Consider the following 14,690-nt stretch of genomic DNA (forward strand, 5'->3'; position numbering starts at 1 on the left):
TGTGTCCTTTGGACCTGGGGTCCCTGGGCTGAGACGCTCCTAGACCAGGGAAGATTCATAAGGACCTTCCCCCAGAGCCAGGAGAAAGAGAAAGCTTTCCCCTGGAGCTGGCGTCCTGAATTCAGACTTCTAGCCTCCTAGGCAGTGAGAGAATAAATTTGTTTTTTAAAGCCACCCACTTGTGGTATTCCTGTTACAGCAGCACTACATGACTAAGACATAGCCATAAACATAAAAAGAGTAATGCCAAACTATTTTCACTTCCTTGTTTCAAAGAGCTGGTGGCTTGGGAGTTTAGGAAAATTCCATTAATTTACTAAAGAGCAGTATAAATAACATGAAAAGGGCTGGATCATCGCATAGGTACATAAATCCAGTGCTTCCTAAACAGCTATACACAAAGAATGTTGATCATTGATGCAAATGGTTATATTGTATTATTTCCCTGCATAACATAAGTGAATGACGTGCCTACATGAATGCAACGCAACAGCCCTGCCCAGCACAGACTAGCTACTCAATAAATGAATACTAGTGAAAGGAACAAAAAGTATTCATAGAGAGTTGTTTGACCTATTTGTTGTTAGTTGCCATCGAATTGACTCCAACGCATGGTGACCCCATATGTGCTCCATAGGGTTTTCAAGGCAGTGACTTTTCGGAAGCAGGTCACCAGGCTTGTCTTTTGAAGTGCCTCTGGGTGGGTTCGAACCACCACCCTTTCTGCTAGGAATCAAAAGCTTCACCATTGGCGCCACCCAGGGGCTCCTGTTTGACCTATAGTACAAGAAAAACATAGATCAGTGGTTCACACCTGCTTTTGCCCCCCAGGGGACATTTTTCAAAGTCTAGAAATGTTTTTTATTGCCACAACTGGAGATGTGTTACTGGAATCTAGTGGGTACAGGCTGGGGATACTGCTAAATATCTTACAAAGCACTGTACAGACCTCTCTCTCTCCACCCCCTGAACAAAGAATTATCTAGCCCAAACTGTCAATAGTGTCAAGGCTGAGAAACCCTGACACAGATAATATACCTGGGCATTGACATATATTTATAAAAATACACATTATTTCCTCACCTAAAATATTTTATTAATTGAAAACATTAAAAAATAAATGGTTAATTACAAATGAGCTGTTCTACATGCCAGCAATACAAAGCGTTGCGTTAGTACCACCAAAACCAAAGGAATTGGTAAGCCCAATACATCTTTTCTCAGTGTTCCATTCCTGTGTCTTTAGTGGAACATAATTGAGATCAAATTCTGGTTCTGTACAATCGAGATTTAAAGTAGGTGGCAGTTTTCGATAATAACAAGCCAGCGCAGTAAAAGCTGCCTCAACCGCCCCGGCAGCTCCCAGCAGGTGTCCAGTGGCCCCTTTAGTTGAAGACACTGCAAGGGCATATGCGTGGTCTCTGAAAAGACGTTTGATAGCTTTGTTCTCCGCAGCATCTCCCAACGGCGTGGAAGTAGCATGGGCGTTGACGTAGGATATCTCTTCAGGTCGTACACCTGCATCTCTTACAGCAGCAGCCATGCATCTAGTAAAACAAGGAGAGAAAGCGAATTTATCAGAACTAAGCTGAATTTTGACAGGGGATCCTTTATCAGTGCGGCTTATCCCACAGAGGTCTCCAAGTGCACTGGAGGAAGAGCCTTGTACTCTAGCAACGAAACCCCATCTCGGACTGCCCTGTGGCTTAGGATGCCAACTGCATGGGAGTAAGAGTCACATCCAATACTTCAAACTGACTCCTCACCATGAAATAAACACATATGCATGCGGGTTTTATCATTTCTCGTCAAATATCTCCATTCATTTAAACTAGCATTTTCCCTGAGGGAAAATGTTATGTTTACTCAGGCCTAGAATAATTTTTCTTCTAGGAAAATTTTTTTCCCCCTGAAACGGGGCCGGGGGGGGGGGTGGGTGTTAATGTTTCAACTGTGGGAAACAATTTATAACTTTTCATTTCTCTTTCACATTTAAATGGAAAACTCAGTATTTTTTCCAATAATCTTAAAGCTTTTACGCTATTATTTCAGTGTTTCAAATAACCTTTCAAAATTCTCTTTACTGATGGCTATAAGAATCCTAAAATGAAGATGTACAAAGCCATGCCCCCCCACCCCCGGCAAAACAAAAAAAATAAAAAACCTCAAACCCAAAAAATCTCTCTGAAAGAAACTTAGAAAGCTTATGGATAGGAACACCTGGTTTTTTTAATGCCTGATCTCCAGGCTGCATGTATTTCCTAAGAGGCAGCTGAGTATATAATTTGTAATGTGCTGAAAGGTTTCTCTAAAAGTAACTATTTCTTCAACTAGCTGGTTACTATGCTTGACAATTCTAGCACCAGCAACTATTCACTAAAACTCACAGGTATAACTCAGGGAGGAGCCCTGATGGTGCAGTGGTTTAGCACTTGGCTGTTAGGCAAAAGCTCAGCGTTTCGAACCCACCAGCCGCTCTGCGGAGAAAGATTATTCAGGGTTTGGTAAGCCATTGCTGGACCAGCTGCCTGTTTCAGTAGCTTCGTGGAAACCCAGCCAAGCCCACTCACTCACTTATTGTTTACGGCTACTTTTGTGTTACAAAGGCAGATTAGCTGCCCCTGAGACCCTAGGGCCCATGAAGCTGAAAATATTTACTATTTATCCCTTCATAGAAAAAATTTGCTGACTCCTGGTTAATTTTACCAGTTAAAATGTAGTATGACCTGAGAAGGCTAACTTACTAGCTGGTGGATTCGAACTGTAGACCTTTTGGTTAGCAGCCGTAGCTCTCAGCACTGCGCGACAAGGGCTCCACTTATTAGTTAGCTAACATATTATCATGAATTGTTTTGTTTTGAACAGAACTCACTTCCAATCTCTTCTACAACAATAATAACTTGCTTCTCAATGTGCGGTCCCTCGAACAGCAGCATCAGTATCCTGTTAGAAATGCAGACTCTCAGGCACCGCCTGAAGCCTAAAGAGTCATGATCTCTGGGTGATCTGTACGCACATTAAAGGTTGAGAAGTTCTGACTTAGTAAGAAAAACCAAACCCAGTGCCATCGAGTGAATTCCGACTCATAGCGACCCTACAGGACAGAGTAGAACCGCCCCATGGAGCGCCTGGCTGATTCAAACTGCCGACCCTTTGGTTAGCAGCCATGGCACTTAACCACTACACCACCAGGGTTTCCGACTTAGTAAGAGCAAAACTATGTATTGAAATGGGAGAGAACAAACAGGTTAAAAAGAAAGGGCAGACTTTATTGTCCAAGTCTGATGAAGGTCCAAATAGGAGAAGTAGAAGGGAGCACTCTGACCGGCTCGTTAAGCACACCTGGATGTATGAAAAGTCGGCAAAGTCGCACATGGCCTTCTTCACAACTTTACTGGCCCCGACTAAAATCCAATTTTTATAAGGATGTCTATGTGTTTTCAAATATTCCAAACTCGTTAAAGCAAAGAATTCAAAAACACTTTGTTTAGTCTAAAATGGAAAAACAATAGAGATACTGTACACCGAGAAAGCCAAATAAATTAATAATAAATTATTACTATAATTATCCCTATTTTGGAACTCCAACAAAGATGTGGGCGTGGGGGTTAAGTATTTGGCTGCTAACCAAAAGGTGGGCCGTTCGAATCCACCAGTCACTCCTTGGAAACCCTACGGGGCAGTTCTGCGCTGTCCTAGAAGGTCGCTACGAGTTGGAATCTACTCAATGGCGACAGGTTTATCTGAAGTGTTATTCTAAAGGGAACAACCAGGCAATCTTTACCTTAAGGCACCTTCTCCTCCAGGATCCGGGGCGGTTATGTGAGTGGCATCACCTGACAGTCCATAGCCCAAAATTTCTGCATAAATCCGGGCCCCTCTTTGAACAGCATGTCCATGTTCCTCCAGCACGAGCACAGCGGCACCTTCTCCCATCACAAATCCATCTCTCTCTGGATGAAACGGTCGACAGGCTAACTTGGGATCCGAGTTCATGCTCAGAGCCCGGGCTCTGGAAAACCCAGCCAGAGATAAAGGGCTGATGCAAGAATCTGTGCCTCCAGCCACCATCACATCAGCATCACCATGGGCTATCAATCTAAAAGAATCTCCCACAGCATGAGCTCCCGTGGTGCAGGCTGTGGAGACGGCATGATTGGGGCCCTTGAGCTTATACCGAATGCTGACCTGGCCCGCTGCCATATTGACCAGAATTTTAGGGACAAAGAATGGGCTGACTTTATTGTAGCCTTTTGTCTGAAACATCAAAGCAGTTTCTGAAACAACTTCAAGAGGAACCATTCCCATGCCAATTGCAACACCAGTAGCCACTTGATCAGCTTCTGACTGAGGACACCAGCCTGAGTCTTCCAGAGCTAACTCCGCAGCACCAATGGCCATGATGGTGGGAGAAGACATGGACTTGATATCTGATTTGGACACAAAGTTCTGTTCATTGAACTGACCTTCATCACAACCTCTTGGCACGTAAGCAGCAACAGTGCAAGGAATACTCTTATACTCTTCACCAACCAGTGAAACGATTCCACTTTCTCCTCGGATAAGACGATCCCATACCAGTTGAGTTCCCATACCAAGAGGAGTCACCAAGCCAATGCCTGTAATGACAACCCGCCTTCGCAAACTGGCTGTTGTTGGTACAGTTCCGAAAAACCTTTTACTTCTTAACTGCTGGCATAATCTTGAATACAGAAGATGATGGCTTGTAATTTTTAGGAAATTTTGCAAGTGGTATGACATGACTGAAATTCAGATGATCAGAAGCACATTCCTGTAATAGACCACAACACATCCAGGAGCTACTCACTAGTGCTTAAAATAGCCTAAAGACCTAAGCAACAACCTCTTAGATGTTCTTTGTGAGCTTGTCTTGAGCTGTTAATTAAGTGAGGGAAATAATGCTACATAATTCTAACTTATACTTCTTTATGAAACCACTTGTTTGGACTTAATTCTCTTTTTAAACTGTAAGTACCCTAAATCATTTGAAGACAAAGAGGTGAACTGATGAGTCATTCAATTCGCCAAAGGATTTATACAGTGAAAAATGTAAAGGTACCCTTAAGCTGATGTTAGGATTGTGGGGTTGGCACAGAGCTGGGCAGTGTTTCATTCTGTTGGATCTAGGACCACTATGAGACAGAACAGCTGGACAGCACCTAACAACAACAAGCTGATGTCGACGTCAGGAAAGGTTCCTTTCTAGGTGATTACTGGGACCTTATTTCTTTAAATAGCATCTCTGGTATCAGTGGCACAGAAAACACATTTCAGGATCCCTGGTGGTGCAGTAGTTAGGAACTCGGCTGCTAACCAAAAGGTTGGCGGTTTGAATCCAGCAGCCATATGAGACAGTTCTACTCTGTCCTATAGGGTCGCTATGAGTCAGCATCTATTCGATGGCAACGGGTTTCAATTTTTTGGTCTTTGAGGTAGGGGGTAAGTGGTCTTTATCGATCTTCAACAGTAGGGCCTCCGAGGACAAAAAATTGAGCGTCGGAAAACACGGGCTCACGACTGGGGGGTGGGGGGGAGGGTGTCCACGCCACTAGAAACTTCTCTGATTGGGTCACCTGTGGAAGGACAGGTTAGGACCCTAAAGCCAGGAGCCGAGAGCCAGGGGGTGTGGCCCCTTTCTGTACCGCCTCGCAAGCACCCGCCCCCTCCCGCCCCACAAGGACGCGCGTGCGCACAAAAGGGCGGAAGAGGAAAAGATTCTCGGCCCTGGGTCCTCGGTCTCCCCTCGCACGGCTTAACCCCGGCTCGACTTGGTGGTGGAGGGGCGGCGGGATGAGGGTAGCAAGCGGCGGATACCTTCCCCAGGCCTCGCTCCCGGCCGCGCAGCCGCCGTCCCGCCGATGACGCTAGCGTGCGCACGCACCTACGTAGGCACGCACCACGTAAGCACGCACGCTCGCGCCACGTCCGAGCCGGCCTCGGCCGGTTGTCCTTCTTCTGCGTCACCTTGGCTAAGGTCAGAGCGAGGGAGGTGGCAGGAGCCTGCGTTACCTTCGCAAAAACACCTTTTTCAGAACCTCAGTGACTCGCAGATAAGCGAGGGGGGTGCAATTTAATGGGATAACATAGCTTGTTCGCCCATGAAAAAGGGATCTCTTTTGTGATGTAAGAGCCCAAATTTTCTCATGTTGGAGAAAGGACACCCTCGTATTCTACTGTAATCCTGGGAAGGAATTAAGGAAATTATTGTAGCCTCAGGAATGTACCTCCTGAAGTTATTTACAAGAGTGAATAAGGTAGACCTAACCAAAATGCCCAACATCCGGAAATTGTGTATTTTGTGGTACCTACCTGCAAATGCTATGCAGCCATTAAAAACAATTTTATAATATTAATGTGGGAAGATATTAAGACTGTATGTTGGGAGATACAAATTACAAGACCATATATATCATTTTTTTAAGTTTTTTTAAAAAAGTCTGGAAGGATGTACAATAATAGTGATGAGATTGTTCCCACCCCCTTGTTTTTGCTTACTTATTTACTACTTTTTCTATAATAAACATATCACGCACTTTAATAATAACAAAGTTGTTTTTAATTTTAAAAACTTGTTTGCCTGATTTGGGGCAGAGCTCCAACTTTCACACCAAATGCCTGACAAGCACAGAAAAGAATAGAAGCACTGAACTCTAAGTGTCTGAAAAATCGAATAGCCAGCCTTGTTTGCTCAAATCTGGTTGTGACTCTATAAAGGGAGGATGTAAAATGAAAATAAAAAAAGTAGTAAGTCAGCAAATGGTATTTATTGACCATCAGTTGCCCACACGCTGTCCCGGGCGTGGGTTTTGTTTTGTGTCTTTTTTCTTCTTTAGGTAAAGGAGTGACCACGTGATCTGCATCTGAACCTCCTGGGCATAGTTATATTTATTTCTGGGCAATGCGTTTGAAGCACAGTTGTTTCAGAATAGAGTCCTCTGCCTATCTTTCTCAGCTCTGGAGAAGCGTATGGGCCAAGCTTAGCTTTTCTGGGCTAGTCTTGGATTTAAATGAGTTGAATATCTGCTGTATCCAAAATAGTTCAGGGAAACCCAGCTTCACCTTGACTAATCCTTGATTCAGATTCTACTGAATCACTTCTTAAAAAAAAAAAAAAAAAGGATGGCCCTATTCAATGGCAATAGTTACTTAAGGAGGAATTAAACACATAGAGTTATAATTAAAACCTGTTGAGTAAAAAGCACCCAAATTTTCTCTCTGCTTTTCTTTGCTGTACAGTATTCTAAATTAATATTGAAAAGACCTGTAATATTTTCTTTGTCTAAAGCTAAACTCATATGAGGCATGTTTTTAATATGTGTTGAATGTTTCATTTTTCTTTTATCACAAAATCCCCTTGGACAAGAAGTGACAAGTTAAAGTCTTTTAGAAAAGTACAAAGAAACAAAAAGTCATTTCATTTTATTTCTTATTCTCTTTTCCTTTGATTTGAAATGGGGTGGGAATTTTATGATATTCCCATATAATCTCACATATGACTTAGTGTCATTTTGCTGCAATACCATGGTGTTTTCTTATACCAGAATGTTTAAAAGGGCCCCACTTACCATAGCAACTTTCCTGTTCAGACTTGCTGGGTTAACCTTAAATTCATTTAAAACTATCTTTCCATAGATAGCTCCCACGCTCTATTATGTAAACTTTCCACCCAGCAAACTGATCTTAACTATCTCTTGATTAACCCTAACTTCTCTCCTGTGCTGGTAAAGTTTGAGAACTACTAATTTAGAGGCTCGCACTTTCTTTTCTTTAACAAACACTTATTTTCCTCCTATTATATGTAGAGGCTAGGGTACAAAAATGAACAGGGTACCACAAAATCTTTAAATAAATAGGTTCTTGCTTTCAAGAAGTTCATGGTCTAGTAGACGGAGACAGCCATGGCAAACAAGTATGTGCAAACTACTGAAACAGGTGCTATAACAGAAGTCCGGATAAGACGCAAAGGGAGCAATGAGGTCGTTGCTACCTTGTGAAGTCAGCAAAGGCTCCAGTTACAAAGAAATCATCCTTGAGCTGCATCTTGAAAATAATTAGAAGCTAGTTTGAAGAAGGAGCTTTGGTGGTGCGGTGGTTAAGAGCTGGGCTGCTAACCAGAGGGTCAGCAGTTTGAATCCACCAGCAGTTCCTTGGAAACCCTATGGGGCAGTTCTCTTCTGTCCTATAGGGTCGCTATGATTCAGAATCAGAAGAATAGAATGGGGAAGGACATCCTGGCAGAGAGAGTAGCACCAAGGCCTGGAGGCATGAATTATCATGGTATCTTACACAAACTGTCCAATCTGGCCAACATTGGATTTTTGTTGTGGGACAAATCCATAAAAAGGCATGAGAGTAAAGCAGGGGCTGGATCACAAAAAGTTGTAGGTATGACACCGAAGACTTTGGATTTGATCCTGTAGGCCGGAGATCATATGCTGGCAGCCTTGGTCTAATCCGAAGTGCAACGTTCTTTTATTGAATCTAAATTCCTCGAGGAAGAACATGGCGAATTCTCCCATACCCTTCACCATAGTCTCTGCTACTCCTTTTTGTCTTGAACAAGGCCACTTCACAAATGTAAGTTACCTGCCTGGCTCCAGACACCACTTGACTTCAGAGTGTGGGCAAAGGGTAGCCACTGAGAATTCTTTACCAGGAGAATAACATGGTCAGATGTGTGCTTTAGAAAGATCACTGTTGAAGCAGTATGGAGGGTGGATTGGAGAGATGTGGGAATTCAGACAGGGAGGAGAGTTAGGACAATGTTGTACTCGACAGGACAGTAGATAAAGAGGCCCTGAACTGAAAGATTAGTCCAAAGGACTAATGGACCACAAGTTCCACAACCTCTACCAGACTGAGTCCAGCGCAACCAGATGATGCCCTGCTACCACTACCAAGTGTTCCGACAGAGACCACAAAAGAGGGTCCCGGACAGAGCTGGAGAAAAGTGTACAACGAAATTCCAGCCCTCCCCTCTCCCCCCCTCCCCCCAAAAATCAGACTTACTCGTCTGACAGAGACTGGAGAAACTCAGAGAGTATGGCCCCCAGACACCCTTATTAGCTCAGTATTATTACTGAGGCTCACCCTTCAGCCAAAAATAATTGGGTTATTATTTTTTTTTCCTATTCCATTTAAGAATAGTGCCACCATGTGTCAACTTTAAAGATGTTATTCTTTTTAGATCTGGAATCCTGAAGAAAATTCATTATTTTGGAGCCAAAAAAAAAAAAAAGTAAACGAACAGGAAGTTCAATGCTTATTTAATACTAGAACATCCTTTAGTTGTTTGAAACAATGGTGGGTATAAAGACATTAAGAGTAGCTTAGTATCTTCAACTTTTCAAAAGGAAACTGAAGAATCAAAATACCTTCAACTTGACTCAAGTAGGAAAAGTGGACAGGGAAAAGAATGAGACAAATTCCCTTACTATGGTGAATTCCTTTAATAGCTTCATAAATGGGGGTATGTAAGAGCTTGTAATGTACTTAAAAACTTTAAGAGAAGGGTTGGTAAAGAATTAAGGTTGGAAGGAATTAAATTTCAAGTAATTTTGAGTAAATTAAACAATTTACAAAATAGATTTGGAAATGGTTATTTTTATGATTTTATGGACTGTGCATCTTTGTCATAATCATAATGCAATTGCATAGGTTTTCACACTGTGGTTTCCTGTCCCCAAGAAGTTTCCCATGGCCATTTTTTCCGTCAAGGGGGAGGCTAGGCTGACAGCATTCTGGGCCCATCCCTCCCTTGCTTCAATTCCAGAGTACTTCCACTTTGCTGTTTTGTGTATAGCGGGTTTCCTTAGATTTTGTTTGCCAGGCCTCCTGTTATTAAAACAAGCAACAAAAACATAAATCACTACATCTAAAACCAAACCCACTGCTGTGGAGTTGATTCCAACTCATAGCAAACCTATAGGACAGAATAGAATGGCCCCATAGGGTTTCCAAGGCTGTAAATCTTTGCGGAAGCAGACTGTCACGTCTCTCCAGCAGAGTGGCCAGTGGGTTCAAATCGCTGACCTTTCAGTTAACAGCCTAGCGGTTTAACTACTACGCCTCGAGGGTTCCTCAAACCATAATAATCTCATACAATGATTATCAGGATGAATTAATGTGCTAATGGAAAAAAGAAACCCAAATTAAGGGGGATACCATTTGTGCTAGAGACAGCTATAACCCCAACCCTCTTCCCCCCACCTTCAATCATGTAGGGTCTTGAGAAGTGCCATGTCCAGCTAGGGACTACATTTCCCAGTCTCCACTTTTACCTAGACGGACCCTCATTCTTGCCAATCATATGGGGGAAAAAAATACCGTATGTCATTTCTGAGTCCACGTGTTTAAGAAGTAGATGTGCGCCTTCCTTTTGCAGAAGTTAGCAAACTACTCTTGCAGGCCAAATCTAACAGGCTGCCTATTTTCGTAAATAAAGGTTCATTGGGACACAGCCGGGCCCACTCATGTTAAGTCCTGTCTGTTAGACTGCAACTGCAGAGGCAGAATGAATGCTTTGGTGACCCAACCTTTTCTGCTTTGATTTTTTTGTTGATAGCCTGTGTTTTCATTAATGGAAGCATGCTGAACCCTCGAGTGTGTCTGTATTTTTGGTAGGTAGTATGGATTTTTTTGTTGTTGCCCTCTCCCATGAGCCTACCCTAAGTGCTTAGTGGGACATATGAAGTGCCACTAATTATACCCCAGAGTCCCCACTGGGATCTATGGGTACCTATGTACAACAAATAAAAACTTACAAAATTTCTATTTTTCCTACCAAAAATTCAGAGCCCTCATACAATAACCATGTAAAAACTGTAATTAGCATTGCACACCCATCTCTCTGGTTTCAAACAGACATAATGGCCCCTGCCTTGGAGCAGCACACACAGTCAGTGGTACAGAGGCTTCCCAATAAACCCCAGAGGCTAAAAAATTCATGGTCACAATATGTACTGCTGGGCACGAAAGGGTTAAATTGTTGCCACAGAGACCACAGGGCCCACAAAGCCTAAAACATTTACTATCTAGTCCTTTACAGAAAACATTTACCTCTACTCCAAGGGATCAAAGGAGCCTGGGTCCCTGAATCAATACATGTAGGAAAGCTGACCACTGATACCTGCCCTCAGTGTTACAAGAGCAAGAAATTTCTCTCGTGTTAAGCCACTGAAATTTTTAGTTTCAGCAGCTAACCTGTTAAATACAGTATTCTTGGAAACTGGTTCAAAAACTTATTTAGTAAAAACTTGTGTTATCTGGCGGATGAATGATAATTGAAGAGCATAGCTCAAGGTCTGACTCAAACTGGAAGAAAAGTTCAAATCTTAAAAGCAAATTCCATAAAGCATCACGACTTGGGCAAATAACTTATCTTAAAAACATAAGGTCATTAAGAGCCACTGAGTTAAAGGGAACTTTAGGATCTACAAGCTAGTGCTTATGTATGATGGTATGAAACTTCAAAATAAATGGTAATAGCATTTAGATTTCTCATGGATACTCCACTATGTTTTATATACTGAGTTCACAGTGCCTTTGAAAGCATAACTATAAAGGACATTACGGGTAGCTTACTAGTAGCATAGCTACTACAGATACTGATATTTATGCGTTCCATTCCATGCCCCAGATAGAAATCAACATAGGAATGTTTTTGCAGATAAGGGTTCTTTGTGTCTGAAAAGTTTTCCATTAAACAAAGTTTTCAAGAAAAAAAGAACACACATAAGGTCAGGAAAAATATTTGCTGAGGTTTAGAAAGAAATTTCTGCAATTAAGGAAGCCATTTTTAATACTGATAAACACACTCTCCATGGCGCGATGGGGCAGATGCTGGATTAAAGAGGTTAAGGGTGCGAATTCTACCAGGGCTAAATGGCACATGATTTATTTGCGAAACAAAAGTCACAAAACAATATTTACCCTTAGTGGGTGGGATGCATAATTTTATTCTCTTCCTTCCCCATCTCCATCCTATGCTATTTTGCTGTTGTGTGTGCTTTTTATGCCGCTCACCACACAGTAAGTGGAGTCTACAACCTACTAATGGGTCATAGCCGTTTGAAAAGCTCTCTCATACAGCATTATCATACTGTCTGAGCAGGGATATATGTAAGAAATTTTCAATCACTCGCCTAATTCTAAAAGGAACCATTGTATTGGAAAACAGAAACATGAGTTTGACTGTGAACGTCTGTGGTTCCTTCCCTCCGGGGGCTTTCATCCATGTCTATCAAGTAGGGGCTGACAATCTGCTAGCAAGAGGCTGGAAGACTGTTTCATTGGGCGAGGCTGGGTGGAGATAAACGGGGTTTTCTCACCCGCGTGTCTGGATGAATTCAGACGGTCCTTAAGGCTCCCAGAAACCGGTGTTTCTTCGAAGGACAGGCCAGCACCTGGGCATCCCTGTCCCTCACGGCCAGCGTCCTCCTCCCCGCCTGACCGAGGCCCCGCCCCTGGCCGAGGCCCCGCCCCTGACCGAGGCCCCGCCCCCTGACCGGCCCCCGCCCCCGCCCCCGACCGCCGACCCCACCCCACCCCCAGCGACGCCCCCCGCCGGCTGCAGTGGCTGCCGCGCCCCGAGGCGCCTGCTCAGTTGCCGGACGCGGCGCGCGAGGGGCGGTGTCGCCGCGGCTGCTCCAGCATGGCGGCTGCGGCCCTGGGCAGCTCCTCGGGCTCCCCGTCCCCGGCCGTGGCTGAGCTCTGCCAGAACAGCCCGGAGACCTTTCTGGAGGCCTCCAAGCTGCTGCTCACCTACGCGGACAACATCCTCAGGTGCGCGGCGGGCGGGAGCGCCGGGGCGGCCGGGGCGCGGCGCCCGCTCGGCGCGGGTCTGGGGGCGCCCGACCCGGTCTCGGAGGGCGGCGGGGACCGGGGGGACCTGGCCTGGGGGTGGCGCCGCGCAGGAGCCCGCAGGCCGGGGCCCCGGGACCGCACAGGCCCCATCGTGCCCGAAAAGAGGAAGTTCCCTTTGCATGTGTGACTTGGCACCTGAGATCGGAGTGCACCGGGGTGCGCTGGAGGTCCCCGGTTGGGGCAAGGCGGCGGGGCGCGCCCAGGCACTTGCTTCTCACTCGGGTGTTTAACTAACTGTCTTAAATGCCAAGATATGAACAGTAATTGCGCTTCCGTGTCCGCTACGTGGACTCCTCGGAGCAGGGCGGCTTAAATACACACCTGCTTATCAGAAGTTAGTCATTGACAGCCTGGTGTTTTCTTCCCAACGCTTCGTAGATATCCTAAAGCATACTACTGAAGTTTCGTGTTTAATTTTAAGAGTTTTTTTTTTTTTTGGCCATTTTTGTTGGTTGAAACATTATTAACCATATTATTGTAAAGTTACACTTATCACATCAATATCTGAATTCTACTTTTCAGTATGACTCCCTAAATAAGTAAGAATTGGTGAAGGATAGGAGTGATTTGTTTCATTCACCTGTGAGTAAAAGTACACGTCTAGAGCTGACGTTTTAGGAATGGGGAGGCAAGTTGGCATGAAATCTAAAAACGAGTTGCTCTTCGTTTCAAGGCTATAGATTTTCTGTGACCCAATTTTAGAGACATTAGTTACAAGTGCAGTGTTTAATCCATGGCAGTAATAATACTGTTCATTTAGGTAATGTTAATGATTTTAAAGGTGTTTAGGGAAATTGCATTGAGCCCTTATTATGTGCCAGATATTCTGAGGGGTACACTATGTGCACTGTTTACAGCTACAGAATCATGACCTGTCTAGGGACCGCCTTCCTCCTCTGTGATACCTTCCCAACTCACCTCACTGAGAGGTCTTAGAGCTATTCAGAGCAGAAGGATGCCAGTGGGCTCTGCATGAATGAACTGGAGAGGCTGGGTTTTTCACAGCCCATCAGCTGGGCCTCCTGCCTGAAAAGCCACCCAACTATTTAAACCACACCAAGAAACCCTAGGGGGCAGTTCTCTGTCCTGCAGGGTCACTATGAATCAGAATGGACTCAATGGCACAGGGTTAATCCGAAAAGGGTGGTGGCCTTGTAGTGAGGACTCACTAGGTTTCGATTCTGTGAAACCAAAAATGCTGAGATCAAGGTACTTTGAGGAAGGAAACCCTCTGCATGCAAATAATGACTTTTGGCATCATAATCATCATTATGAATGTTAACCAAACCCCTGGAAGAGACTTGGCATGCTGTAGGTTCAAGTTATAGTCTTTACTGTGGCTTAGGTTTCTCCTCTTAAAGGCTTTTCTTTCCTGTTGCTTTTTTTGTTTGTTTGTTTGCTTCTTATTTATAAAGGGAATTAGGCATCTGGAACTCCTATAAAAAAGATGGTATGAAAAGAAACTGTCCTTTTTAGTTAAGATAGTAGTACCCCTGTCATCAAATTCTTAGAATTCAAATCCCTTCAGGCGTCAGGAGGAAAAACCATCTTTTCTTTCCTATCCAAACCCAGTGTCTTCCTAACCTCTAAACGGAAAAGCTCCGGATTCTTTTTTGGTCCCCAGTCAAGCAACAATAGAGATCTGCTAATTGAAAGTATTTGAGAATGGAGAAATCCAGGTTTTTCTGTTGCTTTTTTTGTGTGTGTGGTTTGGGGAAATCCACTAGTGTTAGAGGCAAGGAACTATATGTCTTCTCATCTTGATGACCCTCACTCCTGCTTCAGGGGAGAGCAAGAGCTGAAAC

The 14,690-nt window shown here is 44.0% G+C and overlaps 2 protein-coding genes across 4 annotated transcripts in view; one reads left to right on the forward strand and one right to left on the reverse strand.

Annotated features, from left to right (window-relative positions):
- Positions 1-1,058: 1,058 nt before the first annotated feature.
- On the reverse strand, positions 1,059-5,891 carry OXSM (3-oxoacyl-ACP synthase, mitochondrial). Its single transcript, XM_049870938.1, has 3 exons — positions 5,836-5,891; positions 3,785-4,792; positions 1,059-1,547 (listed from the first exon to the last, which is right to left on the reverse strand). Exons 2-3 carry the CDS (start codon positions 4,759-4,761, stop codon positions 1,145-1,147), a joined length of 1,380 nt encoding a protein of 459 aa, XP_049726895.1. The 5' UTR covers positions 4,762-4,792; positions 5,836-5,891; the 3' UTR covers positions 1,059-1,144.
- Positions 5,892-12,579: 6,688 nt separating this feature from the next.
- Positions 12,580-14,690, forward strand: part of NGLY1 (N-glycanase 1) — a 65,256-nt gene continuing 63,145 nt past the window's right edge. For all 3 annotated transcript variants that reach the window (XM_049870799.1, XM_049870800.1, XM_049870801.1), the window contains exon 1: positions 12,580-12,804. In XM_049870799.1, coding sequence (XP_049726756.1) covers positions 12,674-12,804 — 131 coding nt within the window. In that variant the 5' untranslated portion in view covers positions 12,580-12,673. The remainder of the gene's footprint in view (positions 12,805-14,690) is intronic.

This window comes from Elephas maximus, chromosome 27 (assembly GCF_024166365.1).
Source record: "Elephas maximus indicus isolate mEleMax1 chromosome 27, mEleMax1 primary haplotype, whole genome shotgun sequence".
Lineage (NCBI taxonomy): Eukaryota > Metazoa > Chordata > Mammalia > Proboscidea > Elephantidae > Elephas > Elephas maximus.